This window comes from Terrapene carolina, unplaced genomic scaffold (genome assembly GCF_002925995.2).
Source record: "Terrapene carolina triunguis isolate 2854851 unplaced genomic scaffold, T_m_triunguis-2.0 Scaffold629, whole genome shotgun sequence".
Classification (NCBI taxonomy): domain Eukaryota; kingdom Metazoa; phylum Chordata; order Testudines; family Emydidae; genus Terrapene; species Terrapene triunguis.
In genome coordinates, this window is record NW_020664980.1 from 11,365,990 (window position 1) to 11,382,349 (window position 16,360).

The 16,360-nt window shown below is 40.0% G+C and overlaps 1 protein-coding gene across 1 annotated transcript in view; it reads right to left on the reverse strand.

Annotated features, from left to right (window-relative positions):
- Positions 1-3,473: 3,473 nt before the first annotated feature.
- COL23A1 (collagen type XXIII alpha 1 chain) overlaps positions 3,474-16,360 on the reverse strand; it is a 327,340-nt gene continuing 314,453 nt past the window's right edge. The window contains exons 28-31 of the mRNA XM_026659403.2: positions 15,588-15,674; positions 13,463-13,540; positions 10,983-11,021; positions 3,474-8,715 (exon numbers count right to left, since the gene is read on the reverse strand). Coding sequence (XP_026515188.1) covers positions 8,665-8,715; positions 10,983-11,021; positions 13,463-13,540; positions 15,588-15,674 — 255 coding nt within the window. The 3' untranslated portion in view covers positions 3,474-8,664. The remainder of the gene's footprint in view (positions 8,716-10,982; positions 11,022-13,462; positions 13,541-15,587; positions 15,675-16,360) is intronic.

Below are 16,360 nucleotides of genomic sequence, written 5' to 3' on the forward strand. Positions count from 1 at the left end.
GGCTCTTCTCGCGGGGGCCCCGCCCCGCCGAGCTGCCTGCTCTCCGGGCGGGCTCGGCTCCCGCCCCGCCCCGCCCCGCCAGGGAACCGCCGCGCTCCTGAGGGAACCCGCCAGCGCAGCGGGCCCGGGCCCAGCCTCGTTCGGGGAGCGCCGGCGCAGGGCTCTTCCCGCCAAGTCACCCCCCCGTCTCCCACGGGGCCTGCTGCTGCTGAAGCCCAGCGCCGCAGCTGGAAGGCGAGAAGAGCAAGAGTAGGGTGAGGAGCGCTGGCGGGGGGGTTAGATTGGCACCCTCAGGAGCATTTCTGCCCCATGCCCGCCCTGCTGGCCTTAGGCCCCACGGGCTCCCCCTAGACCAGTTCTCTTCCTGCCTCCCTCTCTTGGTGCCACAAAGGGGATGGGCCCGCTGGCGTCTCCTAATTCTCAGGCCTGGCCCTGCCCTTGCTTGTGTGTGTAATCCAGTGATGGAATCTCCCCTCACTGGAGATTGGTAAGAGCAGGTTAGACAAACACCTGTCAGGGATGGTCTAGATAATACTTAGTCCTGCCATGAGTGCAGGGGACTGGACTAGATGACCCCTCGAGGTCCTTTCCAGTCCTATGATGCTGTGATCACTTTCAGACCTCTTGTCTGGATGCTGTGGAGATTATACCAGTGAAGTAGGTGACTCTTCTTTAGAATTCACATGGCATTAATAAAAATAATGTTATGTCACTGGCCTGGGCCCTTCCAAATCCTCATTATCTGTGTTGTAAGGTTTTCTCTTTTGAATATTTGTATTTTAAGGCAGGTGTTTCTATATCTAAAAATTAATTGTGGTGTGTGTTTTTGTGGGCTACCTTTCAGAACATTGTCCAATATCACAAATTTATTGGCAGCACAATATATACCCCATAGTCTTAAGCAAAGAAAAGTTTGTATTCCCATATTCCTGTTTGCTCGCTCAGTGAAAGAGTAGCAGAGCTGACAATGCTGGAGAAAAATGGCTTACTCTCAAACTGGTAAAGAGGGAACATGAACAACAGGGGAAATACTATCATTAATTCAGATTGGTCACGTTAACTTATTTGCACAGATTTGTTTACACTGTGGAAGAACTATTGAAAGCCTGAGGGGAATTCTCCCACCCATTGCATAAAAAGTTTGCCCTGTTTTAAGCGTAAATGTTACAAAACAATGCCTGCAACCACTAATGTTCTGGAGTAAGCAGTCTGCAGAGATTGCAGGCCTGAGCCCTTTGTGAACTGTTTGAAACAGCTTGATAGATTTTGTTACTGATTAGAAAATAGGGTCATCGATAAATTGCATCTTTAGTTGCAGCTATGGACAGATTTACTTGATAAATACAAGAGGAATTTAATTTGTGTAAATGTGAATGATTTGGAAATGATCTATCATGGACTCAAAACTATGTTGATTTTAAAATCAAATTCATTTGTTTTATATTAGTGACTTGTTGAATAACTAAACATATATTAAAGGGGAAATTAGTAAGGTTGTTAATTTTTATTTGAATTCTTGCCTCATTAAAAACATTTAGAAGTTATTTAAAACAACAAACATTTAGAATTTGGAAAGTTTATTCTTAGTTACAGATGCTGCAGTTTAATATACATATTCACACCATCATAAAAACAACTTGTAAAGGGAGGCAGTTTTATTTTTTCTTAAGTCCAAATATTAACTTATTACAGATTAAAACACAATGAAGCAATGGTTTTGAGGGTTTCAAAATAATGCACTGTTCATTGCAGTTATAAAATAGAAATAAAATGATGCAGTACTAGTTAATACCATTTTAACATAATAAACAATGGATAAGAAACACTATTAATGCCTTTTTAAAAAAAACAAACGAACAGTTGTTCCCCAAAATTATGACTAAATATAACACTTCTCATGGCATGTACATTATAACAGTGTATAAAAGGATTTAAAAATAAAACTTGCTAAATAGCTCTTTTATATAAAGGTACCTATTTTTGTTTTAGAAAAGCAATACATTTTACTGAAACTTGGGAAAGCTTTGTATAAGATACTATGTAAATACATTCAAACAGAACTGTTATTCACAAGAGGCCCAATATGCAAACACTTACTCATGTGGGTAGATGAACAGATGCAGCTGAAGTGAATGTGATTACCCACATGAATAAGGAATGCAAGCATAGCAGTTTATAGGATCAGGCCCTACTGACATAATGAAACCAGGTGAGCTAATATACTTATTTATATTCTTCTAAATACTGTATAAATAGGTCAGATTTTCATTTAGTACAAAATACTAACAGTTGTAGCTTCTTGAATGCAGATAATTGCACTTAGATTATAAAATGAGTGCAGTTTAAAAAGACTTGTATATCCACCCAAAATAATACTGTATGGGGCAACAGATAGCAGGTGGTTTTGTTTGCACTTTGATTATTTGGATTGTAAACTGTGATTGTAGTCTTAACTTCCTGCTCAGTGGCATTTCCAGCTGTATGTTTTATCATACTGAATATATCTTTTTTTTCCTGTGAAATGCAGAAAGTAAAACATCAAAGGTAAATGGAGAAAAAACAAACAGTGCAAGATAAAAATTATTGTATTCTGAGAATTTCTACAATATTGCACTCCACCACATTGAAGTTACCAACCAGAATGCACCCAGTAAGAGACTGATCCAGCTTTCATTTTAGCCAAGTGAGTAATTGGGTGCTAAGCACTTTGCAAAATCAGGTTCTAACTATATTTATGTTTAAATAAAGAAAACAAATCTGAAAATACAAACTCAATTTTACACACTCAAATAAAATACATTGCAAAACCTAGGGTCTGTACATATCACTTTTTGAAGATGTGTACAAATCAGTGTTTATCATCAGAAAAAGCTGCAGGGCAGGTCTTAGTGAGTTACAGATTATGTATTTTAAATATATGCATGAGATTCCTCCATTTTTACTTCACTCTTTTTAATAAGTCTCTGTTGTATAATGGAGCCTCACAAAAATAGTTAGCTGACTGTTCACATTACATGAAACTCAGCAACGATGAGGCAGCCTCTACCAACCAGCCTGTAGTACACCTCTGACCCGATATAACACGGTAAAGCAGCGCTCCGGGGGCGCGGGGCTGCACGCTCCGGCAGATGAAAGCAAGTTCGATATAATGCGGTTTCACCTATAACGCGGTAAGATTTTTTGGCTCCTGAGGACAGCGTTATATCGGGATAGAGGTGTACACAGGAATTCATTGGTTTTACAGCAGATGAAAGGAGAACTGTAAACTGCCGATATACTGTTCCCTACAGTCAGTGGTTTTGATAACTGCCAGTTCTAACATAAGAATGGCCTTACTGGGTCAGACCAAAGGTCCATCCAGCCCAGTATGCTGTCTGCCAGGGGCCCCAGAGGGAGTGAACTTAACAGGTAATCACATGATCTCTCTCCTGCCAGCCATCTCCACCCTCTGACAAACAGGCTACGGCCACCATTCCTTACCCATCCTGGCTAATAGCCATTAATAGACTTAACCTCCATGAATTTATCTAGTTCTCTTTTAAACCATGTTATATAGTCCTAGCCTTCGCATTTCTAACGCATTGAAAGCTGATGCCTCAATATATTTTTCTGGCTCCCCCTAAATTCTCTAGAATACTATATAGTCTCTGCAGTATATTCTCATGTGCCTTGTCCAGTTCAGTTTTAAATTATTAAAATGACAGGTTTTCACCACTTACTGTGGGCTCATATTCCACAAAATAATACTAGAACATTTTTGCTCATGATGATTAAATGGAATACAAATACATGCAAGAATCACACAATTAAAACTATGTATTAAATCATGAACCAACTATAAGCAAGAGAGACTGAGTGCAAATTAAGAAGAGTAATTGTACTCAGTGGTTTACTTTGATGTTCAGTAGACTACCAAAGGAAGTAGATGAAACTACTAGTCACCAAAGTATTTAAAACTGGATTAGATTCATATATGGGATTTACAACTATCTTGGGTACAGCTGCCAAAGACTGGTTGATCCACTAACAAAATGGAGTGGGGATGGACTAAAGTGATCAGTTGTTCTTCCTTCCTAATTTTCTGCGTTTCTAGAATAGTTATTCTTCGCAGTGAAACAGTTCATCTCTGCATAAAGGTTGTCTTGTAGGGCTGCCAAGGTCAGTAACACCCAAGGTAATATGCCACATCTGTGCCAGTTGTGCAAATTAAAGTGACTTGGGCAGCTTGAAATCAGTGAAAATATTTCATTAAATACTTCAAAAAAATTCTTGCTAACAGATAGGAAGCCCAGTTCTATTTATTAAGTGCACCAGCAAATATTTACCTCTAAATCTGTTTTTATCATTGTCCGGTAAAAAATGCTTATGAAGTAAAAACAATCACATGCATAAAATGAGGGAAAGCAATACTGAGGATACAGTGCATCCTAACTGAAACAAGTACCATTAAAAAAAAAAGATGGCCAAATTCTACTCTTAGCTACACTGGTGTAAATTGTGTTGAGCAGAATTGGGCCAAGAATATATAGTACTTGTCTAAGGATAATTTTTTTAAGAGCAGCTTTTGTTGTTTACATTTTATAGTCAGATTTTTAATTCTCTTTATTTGTACATTTGGCTCATTGTTCAGATAAATATTTTCCATATTGTCAACAGATTTAAGAGTGTTCTCTCCTCTCAAAGAAGTTTGGCTGGTAATCTCAGGCAATTTTTTTTTTGTCTATCTAAGAAGCACAGTGAATTAATTACTAGGACAACAATTAAATAAGAACAAATGAGAAGCTTATGGTGTTTCCCATTATGGTGACATGTCAGAAAATGTACAAACTAAAAAAAAATTGAAAATATGAAACTGTATTTAAATAAATATTCTGTTTTACAGAGATATTTCAACCATAAAAATACATGAGAGAGAGAGTTATCCATACGTTCCCCCCAAATTAACATCAGAAAAATCAGATTCCCCTTTCCCTGACATAAAGCTACTTATTTCTCTAGAAAACATATCCTCTAGGGGGCAGCATTAAACAACCATTCAGTTGCCATGCAATCTACCAACACATGGGTACTACTTTATACCTCTAGTTTTGTTTATTGAATTTTCATGCCAAAAGGATGCATAATTATATATTATGAAAGGTTATTTATGGCAGAGGCTGGCTGTTTGTCATGGCAATAAATCTGGAAGTGTCATAGCGTAACAATACTTTAAGTTGTTTGCCATAGAAAGTGATGAGAATATTTAAATAAATGCTATTTATTTTATTGTGAATTGCATAACACAATTTAGTAGTGTTTAGCTAATAGTTGAAAACTCAAATTCCACTACATGGTATGTAGAGAACACCAAAGTCCTGATCCTGCAGTTGGATCCTTGTGGGTGGAAGAGTCTGCCTGCACAGGTCTGACTGCAGGATTGGGGCCAAAATTTGTAAAAAAATCATGAAGGATCCTTGCTCCATTGTGGACTGATGCCAGTTTTACACTATCTAGGAATTTGATCCTGTGACTAAATAAACACAAACAAGAAAACAAACGAACAAAAAAAAGCAACCCTAAGAACAGGGTTTTTGTCATGGAAGTCTTGGCCATAACAAACATACAACCTTTTTATAGTAGATAACCATGGTAATATATCTGACAGGCATAAAAAATATGGAATATGCTTAATATATATTTTTGACATGGGTAGAGTCCATCCTTTTCAGTTTTAGCATTAACAAGAATGACCAGTTCAAAAAGCACATATCAATGATTTGTTTAGTTAAAGACCATCAGACACCAAACATATGAAACTATAAAACTGAAAAGCTGCCTAAGAAACATTTTATCCTTGTGTTTTCTAGAAAACACACAAGAAATATTTCAGCTTTAGCATTAGGAGAAAACATTCATAGATAGAGATTTTAAATATACAGGAGAAATAAGTTCATCATCATTATATATACAGAAAATGTCAGCAATCTGTGAAAGAAAAAGTATGTGGCAACATCTTGATTTCTTAATCTAACTACCAAAAATAACTATCACGGCTTGGAAAGAAATATGTTCAGTTTGGAGTCAGTTTGGGTTTTCTCCCAATCTCTTTCCTAACTAGGAGAAACATTCCTTGATTAACCTCCAAGTACGTAATTGCATCAACTGCAAACTACAGTTCCCCCCACAAGGGCAGGCTTAAATCATCAGGTTGTTTAAAATGCTGGCAGTGAGTCTACCTCAGGCTCCCAATGTCTATATGCTGGTGGCACTGAACTGAAGCTTGCAATGATGTGAAATATTTGGAAAGTAGTCAAGGCCAGAGGATATCTTCCCATCGGGAATTATAGGAAGATCTCCCACTACTACTATAGGATTGGTGCAATCACACTGTTGCTTGCATCGATTGTGCTACATGAATGCTAGACCAACAATGGAAGATTTCCCTAAAATTCTGCATAGACTAGGCCAGACAGGGCAACTGTACTGGAACTGTTACCAAGAATCGGGCATTTAACGTGACTGAAATGACAGGGTGCAGCATGCGGCCAGGACTGCCCTGAACAACAGTGAATGAAATAAACCACTCTAGCTTTAGGGCTTGTTTACATTGGCTTGGCAAAATGCACTGGAGGAGTAGTGATTTGTAAAGCACTCCAGTATGCTGAACTCTAAATGCCCCATGTAGATCCTGTTGGCGTGCTCTAAAAGATATCTAAAAGTTCGTTTTAACATAGTCAAACAGGACTATGTTAACGCGAACTAGGGAACTGAGTGCGTACTGCCCTTTGTGCCTTTCAGAATCTCCCCTTGAAGTGATAGCTAACCTCATGAATTAGAAATAATTTAAATGAATTTTTTATTGCTGGTTAAATTATATAATTCCTGTTTCTTGACCTATTAGTTTATCTGATTTTTAATCAATATAATTATAGAGAAAAGTAAAAAATACAATATACACCTTTATAGTCTTTAAACAAAAAAAGACAAGTAATGCAAAATCAGAGTGGCTGATAAATATAAGAAATAAAGTTAACTGCATATTCCTGTGAATCTTTTATGTAGTCCACATCTTCTATCTTGATGAGCTGTATGTCCATTTCAAACATTAATCAGTATACAGGAAATGCTCTCTGTTGTCTAGGAGGCTTTCCTAAATAAATCCAGTAGAAATAATGCACTAAGGCATGGATGATAATTCATAGGCATCATTCTGAAACTTTCTACTATCTGTCTGGAGACATTAATGGAGAGCAGCATACAGTACTGAGCACATTACCCTTGTTCATATTACTAGATCTGGAATTAACTCTGCACTAGGTTAACTTGTACGAGCAAAGCTCAATAATTCTTGCCTTTATCCCAGTATCCTCACTTCATCACAAGCCTGCATGTGCCCCGTAGACTCAATGGAATAATGATCTAAACACAAGGCTTGGATCAACACAATAAGCACCACAGGCACAAAATTTTGATGTTTCCTCTCTCATTATTCTTTAGTTACATTATGCTACTAAAGAAGTGCATTGGGAGGAGCACAGAGGTCAAAGGATTGCAATGCTTTGCCGTGCAACTTTTTCCTTTTAGAGCCAACTCTCCTCAGCCAGTTCTAGAGCTCCTTCCAAGATGGGAACGCCATCCCTTCCCCCGTGGGTGGCCCGCTGCTACTCCGCTCTATATGGCTAGGCATGCAGTTGCAGCTCCTATCCAAGACCAGTGTACTTGATGGCTATGCAATCACTCTAGGTTTCTCCAATCTGCCTGGCTACCTTACTGCTCCTGTTCTCTCATCTACTAGTACATCACCTACAAAATCAGCATGTCCTAAAAGCCTGGGTCTTGAGCTTTTGGTTAATTAGGCTTTAGCTGATATAGGAAATAGGCTCTGATGACCTGTTTACCGGTACATCCAAGTTTTGTCTGTCCACTTTTCAATGTCATTGGCGTCTACTGTTAAGCCCTCTCCCCATCCCATAAAGAGAAGCCATTAGGCTTTCTGGATGTTCATTTCTTCAAGAATGGAATGGAACTGGTCAAGGTAACTTGCAGAATGAGATTACTGTGTCACTGTAATCTCAGTTCACCCAGTATTTTTGAGTGGGTAAGTGGTATAGACTGAGCCTGTGTTCAAACTCATTTACAGCAAAGAAAAAGAGAGACAGGGAGAAGGAGGTGGAGGAAAAGTCTGAGTATGCAGATCAAATTGTATAATGTTCACAAAACAAACCCCACCAACCAAGGGAATTGAATACCATATTTCATACTGTGACCTCTACCGAGTTTTGGGATCCCCCCAGTGTAAGTGCTCTCTTGCTTTAGAAAAGACTTTAGCAGAGTTCTCACTATGCGCCGAGCCTAAGATAGCAATTTTTTTTAAAAGTGTGTTTGGCAGATGAGGTTTCCCAGGTTCTCTGGATTCTGCAGTAACAAAGACGGAATCCCCAGCAAGACTCTTGCAACTCTTCAGCCACACACCCCAGAAGGTGAAAAGTACGTTTCCTCCCGAGATACAAGTTTTGTCATTAGCAGTTGAAGCATGCACAGATGGCCGAATTCATCATATTGAGCCAAAACTTTACTATTTCCATCAGGGTGGGAGCATGTAGCAGCGAATGGGGTTGGCTTTGTTTTCTCTGCCAGCTGAAAGTCCTTTCACTCGGCCAGATGACAAATTAGTTTCTTTCATTTCTAGGGCTGCATTCTTCTTTTCTTTTTTGCTTTCAGCCATGTTTTTTCACCCTTTTAGTGAGTGTGCAACAGAAATGCAGAGTTGAAAGCCAAATTTAGAAGAGGGATCTTTCTCCTCCATGCTCTAAGGCACACTAGGCAACAAATTGTCTCAGTACTGTTAGTCCACACAGTAGCATTAGCAGCAAATACGATTATTCCCATCCACTGCAGCTTGTTTGTATATAAACTCCCAATAGTTCCATGCATGTCCTATGGGCTTGGGAAACTTTATAACATTTTAAAAGTCCATAAATGACAGCATCCAGTATAAAAAAGTTCAATATATTACTGTTGATATTTTTTTACAAAAATTAAAAGATCAAAATATGTCACATTATTTACATACTTTATGCTTCATGGTTAGAGATCACTGAAAAAAAACATACAGACAATGTTTTAATCACAAAGACAGGAATGTTTCTTTACACTCATTCACTGCAAAGTAGTTAATTATTGTTAATGCTGTAAGAATTGACCCCTTTTGACTTTTTAATATTAAACAACTAAATGAATCAACATAGAATTAAATATGTTCCTTTAAGGCCCTGCCCACATTCTGAGTTTGTAACCAGCTAGTGATGTGGTTGACTCTGAACTTGATTTATATCCCCATATCACATGGTTAAAATCTGATTAGTAACTGTGTCAGCTACCAATGTCCCAGCATTGCCAGAGTGTTAGTCTGGCATATGCTTCTCTGCCTGTAACTAGTTTACAGTACTGTCCTTTAGTGGTACGGAGAAAATGCCATAACCATATGCAGGCAATTGGTTTGGGCAGTCCTCCTTCCTAGCTGTCTGTGCACTAGGTATCCCACAATGCACTGTCCTGTGTGCTGCTGCGCTTGTGTGTGCATGTCATTTAGGTGCTTTATCCCCACTACTGAGGCATTATGGAATAGCTGCCCAGATTTTCCTAGAATGCACTGATACAAACACTTTCAGGCAGTGTGGTAGGTGTGGACACACTATTGTGATGGCAGAAATATTTCTGTATCGGGGTGCTGGAAGTAGGGGTGTTGGGGGTGCAGCAGCACCCCATGGCTTGAAGTTGTAATAATCAAATACAAGATTTCTGTTTTCAGCACCACCACGATAAAAATTGTTCCAGCACCCCTATCCTGTATGGAACCGAATGATTTGTAACTTGGTTAAAGAGACCAAAACTCTATCTGGTTTCAAAATCATGGCTAAAAGCTAGAGTATGGGCAGGGCTTAACAGAGAACTGTAAAGCTAGAATGGACATTAAGTTAAACCCAGATTTCTGAGCCAACCACCGTCACGAATCAGGTAGCAGGGGACATTCAGCACAGGAACAAGCTTCCACCCTTCCCGATTCATTAAAGCTATCCCTGACAGTAATTTCACAAGCACTATGGCATCCTTGAAAACCATGGTATCTGGGCTGTCATAAAATGATACATTCTCAAAAATTGCTACATTCTTAAATACTTTGTGGTTCGTTGATGGCATCAAGAAGATTTTACATTGGGAAAAAAATAATTTTAATACATTTATTTGAAACTTATTGCTGAGGAAGCATTTGGCACAATCCCCATTCTGAACTGCCTGGCTAGAGTAGGGGATATTTATCTCAAAAATCTGGGCTTAACTTACTTTTCATTTGAGCACAACAACTTCAACATTTAATTTTTTTTTCATATCATTATATTTCCTAAATGGACTATATATACATGTTATACACATACCCCTACACTCTCTGGGCAAGATTAGCTGTTTGGCAGGTGCAAATATTTGTCAGTGTAATGTAGGCCACTTGGATGCAGAAACATCTAAGTGTGCCTACAAACCAGATACAAAGAGCTCTAAGTGACCCAGGGCGCAAACCTGCAAATTTTTGTACACTGAGTAGCTTTCTTTACATGAGTGATCCCACTCCCCTAAATGTGAGCTACCCATATTAATCAAGTTACTAAACTAACTAACTATGCACATGACTGGGTCCCTAAACTGGAAGTGCAAAAATGGAGCCCTGGTAAAGCCAGGCCTGAAAAAAACTGGCTCTTTATGGACAAGGTTTATGAGTAAGGTATTCAGCAATTGTCAGCTGTGGAGTATCTTGCACTTCCTCTGTAGCATCTGGTTCTACTATTGTAAGAGACAGGGATACATAAGTTCTGCTCTGATCTGGTAGGGCAATTTCTACGTAAGGTACCTTCTCCATTGCACCGTTTAAGTGAAGCTCAGAAATACAAACAAAAACTCAAAATGCAACCAAATTCAAACCACTGACAAAACAGGGAGGTTCACTGTACCTTGTGCCAACATCCCGGTACTGGCAGTCCATCTGGTCCCTGAAAAAATTAATTCACAGGTGTCATTTCTGTTGGAAGTTACCTAAGTGTCATGTTGAAAAAAACTCAGGTCATTCATCATGATGGTGTAAGATTCAGCAGAACAACCGACAAAGACTGACTCTAATTACCATGCAAAACCATATATTTGTATATAAACAAAAATACATATGCAAGAGAAACAATTACTGTATCAGAAGTAATTAAAAAAACTTGGAATCATAGTGAATTCATTTCACATCCTGATTTAAAATGGCTGTGGGGTTTATGCTGTCAGAAGCATGTATGAAGGGAATTCTGCAGGAACACACATCTTTTGGTGGTTTTCTTGTTTTAGTTTTTTTTAAAATGACATCTCAGTTTCTTTTAGTCTGACCCTGCAACACTTAATCCCTTTGAGAAGTCCAGAGTCGTTCCACTGATTTCAATAAGAGTTCACTTAGATTGTAAATGCTCTGGGGCAGGGCCCATCCTTTTGTTCTGTTTTTGTACACCACCCAACACAATGGAGTCCTGGTCCATGACCAGGGCTTCTAGGCATTACAGTAATACAAATAATAATGACTCATGGAGTAACAGACTACTCAGTGGGAGCACGGGTGTAAAGATTGGGCCTTTTATGCTTAGTTACTGACACACAGACGTATCAGAGTCCTGTGAAGATCAGAAAGCTGGTAAAGTTTGGCTATAGTGAGGGGGAAAAAATTAACCGTGTGCATGTGACACATGAATTAATTAACCTATCCTTAGAAGGGAAAGGGGCTAGACGTGAATATGAACCAACTCTCCAGTTCAAAGCCACATTGGAAGAAATAGCACATTAAGACACCTATATATACTCAGTTTTTGGTGCTGGATTTTTAAAGAGCATGAGGCCCATCTGTGTGCATTTCTGCACATGTAATTACTGTGTGTGCGTGTGAAAATTGGGTGTTCACACATAAGTCGGTAGAAAGGTAACTAATTAGGTATTGTGTGTGAAAATACCAGGTCTGTGTGCAAATATAAGTGAAAAATGCACGTGGACCTTGGGCCGATCCTTTTAAAAACCAGGCCCCTACTGTCCATCATTTCACAGCCTATTACTTATATTTTGCATTAACTTTCATAAGTTAAGATAACCTAACCTACATGAAGCCCAGTGTGACAGATGTGGCAGGGGAATGACACCCTCACAACATTACTCATGTCATGATACACAGGTCATGCTATAGTAACACATGTATAGTACACATTTGAACACTGTATTTGCTAGAGGTAAATTCCTGCCCTCTGCTGCCGGGGGTATAGTAGGATGGGAGGAGCTTGGAGGATTGGAGTAGGAATCCAGCTCTTACATTCAGACATCCATCAGTCAAAGCCAACCCTGAGCCCACTCTGTCTTGTCCTGCACTTTCTGCTGGCAAGATGACTCAGGGTTCAAGTATGACCTATTCTCCTCCTTTGGCTCTTGCTAAGTACAGTAAAGTCACCATCTTGCCCCAGACAGAAACTTTTCATTAAAAATATACAACCCATATATTTACTTTGGCAATAATAATAATCACCTGCATTTATATAGTACCTTTCCCCCCAGAGGATCCCAAAGCACTTTACAGACTTAAAAACTAGTTTGCAAACACTACACAGGGAGCATGCTATCTACTCCCGGACTGAAACCTGTTCAATAGCACACAGCAACATTATGCAGCAGGTCAGGAAGTGCAGGATGACAACTACTCAAACGCAGGATCTTGAAACAATCAGGTATAGGTTAATCCACATGCATAGTAGTTAGGAAATGAAAATAATGTATCAGCAAGTGTATATACTGTCTACATACAGAAGAAACCAGATTCCATATACAGTGAATGCCATTAAAAAGTTGATATTTACCACACCTCGGTATTTACCTGTACTGAAGTATTCCCTGTAATTTGAATGGGAAATACTTTTTAGATAAAACTACTCTGAGGAGCAAAGGTCAAGAGTTCACTGGCGTCTCCTGCATATATTTGGTTTCCTTGATCCATGTGGGAACAGAATGACTGTGTACTGCCCTTTGGTTGCTTGGAAGAAGAATATAGACCAGCTAAACATGCATATTTTTTTATGTTTCTCACAGCAAGCTCCTTCAGTTGGCCATGCAGAGTCACTTTCCACAGCACAGCCAAGCACACACCTTTTCACATAATCTTTGCACTTTAACCTGTTGACTTGACAGCTAATATGTGCGGGCAACTGGATTCTGACACAGCAAATGCTCTTTTCATGCATGGCCTGTCAGTGTACTCCTATGACCACCATTCCATAGAAGTACAAACTGGCATTGAATCTTATGTGTGTTTCCTTCTCTCTTTAGGGAAATGCACTCATATATCCATCATGAAAGGGCTTTGCAGCTTCAGAAACAATTAGACACACGAGCCATGCAAGAAAGGAAAAGAGAGGAGATACTATACCAAAGGGCAGGGTATGCTCAACCCATGCAGGCCTGGTAAGCCTGGCTCCCCTTTATCGCCTTTAATATTACGATCTCCCTGTTTAAAAATGAACTGCTTGTTGAGATTGATGAAAGACACAGAAAAGTTACTTAAACAGACATAATTTCATCAGCAACAGAAAGAAAATGGATTCAAATGACAGTAAATCTAATTTTGATGACAAGAATCGCAAGTTCATCTAGACACCATCAACTCAGTCATCAAACGTCTTATAACTTTATAACAGCAAATTTAAAACCATGGAAGTAAAATAATTTGACACACAAAGAAAGCTGATCCACAGAAGCCAAAATGAGTTACAAATGCTGGTATAGCTTATGCCAGTTTCCTGAACAAAGTAAGATATGCCGACAAAAGCACTTCTTTGCTGGTATATCTGTGTCTACACCAGAGCTTTTGCCAGCACAGCTCTATTGGTCAGAGGTAGGGAGAAGGAAGAAAAAAAAATCACATTTCTGACTGACAAGCTATGTTGGCAAAAGTTTTTAGTGTAGACCAGGCCTAACAAAGAATCATCTACCATATCTTGTTTAAAGCATGTACCTCACAGTAGATCACTATGGCTGGAATAAGTTATAACCACTGATTTAAACCATGTTACTTTAATAAATAAAAAAAGTAACTTTCATCCATAATTCTCAAAGCATTTTACCAAGATGGATAAGCACCAACACACCCATTCTACAGGTATAAAGAAAACAGTCGTTTAGAAAAGGAGGACTACCTTGACCTGGAGAGCTTTGTGTAGCTGAGAGCTTTCTCTTTCACCAACAGAAGTTGGTCTAATAAAAGCTATTAACTCACTCACCTGTCCACCTTGACATAAAACAGAATCTAACTGTGCTATCTAGGCCAGTGGTGGGCAACCTGCGGCCTGTCAGGGTAATCCGCTGGCGAGCCATGAGACTGTTTGTTTACATTGACCGTCCGTAGGCCTGTCCGCCTGCAGCTCCCAGTGGCCGCGCCACATCCTGCAGCTCCCATTGGCCGGGAAGGGCAAACTGCGGCCACTGGGAGCTGCGGGTGGCCATGCCTGCGGACAGTCAATGCAAACAAATTGTCACGCAGCCTGCCAGCGGATTACCCTGACGGGCCGTTTGCGGCCCGCAGGTCACAGGTTGCCCACCACTGATGTAGGCCCTATCAAATGAATGTGAAACTCTGGAAACATACACAGTAAGTTTGATTAATGTTGGTGTCTAAAAACCAGCAATTTTGAGGAAGTGGATGGAAGATTCTCGGATTCTCTCTCACTCTCAACCAGTCCCAATTGCTGTCTGAGGTGAGACAGCCCTTTGGTGCTAGTCACTGTCCCATTCTGAGCAGCTGTCAGAGGGACCACTCAATGGCATGCCTCTTCCCCTGGACTCACTGACAGCTTGGGGAATTCACAATGAAAAGGTGCCCCTGGTGCATGGTAGCACAATGTGCCAAGACTGCCAAACCAGCCCTAAAACATGGCCTTTGGACTAATGCATGAGCTGTCCTTATTTCGCAGGAAAGGGAGTTTAATTTTAACCTGAGTTAATCTATAAATTGAGAAATTTGCACTGCAATCAACTATAAATTTCTGAAGAAAAAAACAAGCCAAATTCAACCCCAGTACAACCTCACTAAAGTAATGTTTGGTGACTTGAGGAATGAATTTGGCTCAATATCTAATCTTCTTCTCATAGTCCTCCAAATCCCCAAGATCTGAACAGAAATGTGCTGGGCTAAAAACACTCACCACTCTTTTAAAAGGGTGAACTATCTACTGCACATCTATCTTTGACTTTTAAATATAATGAGAAGGTCCTTAACACAAGGTCCTTATCTTTATTACTGCAGCCAGTTCTTATCTGGCAAGTACAGGATCATTACATTGAGCTGATATGTCTTGAGCACTGATGCCTTAGCAGCGCAGATTAAAAGAAACACTGGGGAAAAAAAAGTCAGAAAACAATAGCAATCTGCTCTGATCTAGTGCAAAATAACTGAGCTGTCAAACAGAGCCCTCCAACTGACAGCAGAGTGTCATGGGTACTCTTGGTGCCATGGGATGTAAGGTAAAGCTTTCCCCTTGTGCAAAATAATCACATACCACTGGACAAGGCTGATCCAACCCAGGCGGTCCTGGTTCTCCTTTTTGCCCCTTGGCTCCTTTTCTGCCAGGTATTCCTCTTTCTCCCTGTTGACGCCATAAAAAGATTAAACCACACTTGACATAGAAGGTTGACAGTTCAATTTTAATGTGAGCAAGACTTCCAGTGTTACCATTTTCACGGAATGATTCACAATGGTGTCGATACACTGCGGTAGTTACAATGAGGCAAACCCATAATTAGAACCCGTCGGAAATTTTCCAGTGGGATGGGTTTCTGTTGGAAAATGCCGATTCATCAAAATCTAAATGCTGGAATGTTGATTTTGATGAATTTCCATTGAAAATGAGGCAAATTTCTGGTTTTCTGCCAGTTCACCTGCCTTCCCGGCAGCCTGCCTGGCAGATTGTCATGGAGCCAGGGCTCCCAGAACTTCCAGGCTCCCCAGCTCCCATGCTGGTTGGTTCCCTGGGCTGCCCAAGTCCCAGGCAGCCCAGGGAGCCATCTGGCTTGGGAGCATTGGTTCCTAAGTTCCAAGGCTCCTGGTTCAGCTGGGGCTCCCCAGGGCTTCCATGCTCCTATCTCCCCATCAGCCCACCTACACTGGCTCCTGGCTCAGCTGGGGCTCCCAGTTCCCTGCCAGACAGAATTTAGTTTTGAAATTATTGAAACACATCATTTTGATTTTTCAAAACAATTCTTTCCGCCTGGATTTCTGTGTCATGGAAAATTCAGAATTTGGGGGTTTTGCTCCAAATCAGAACAAAACCAA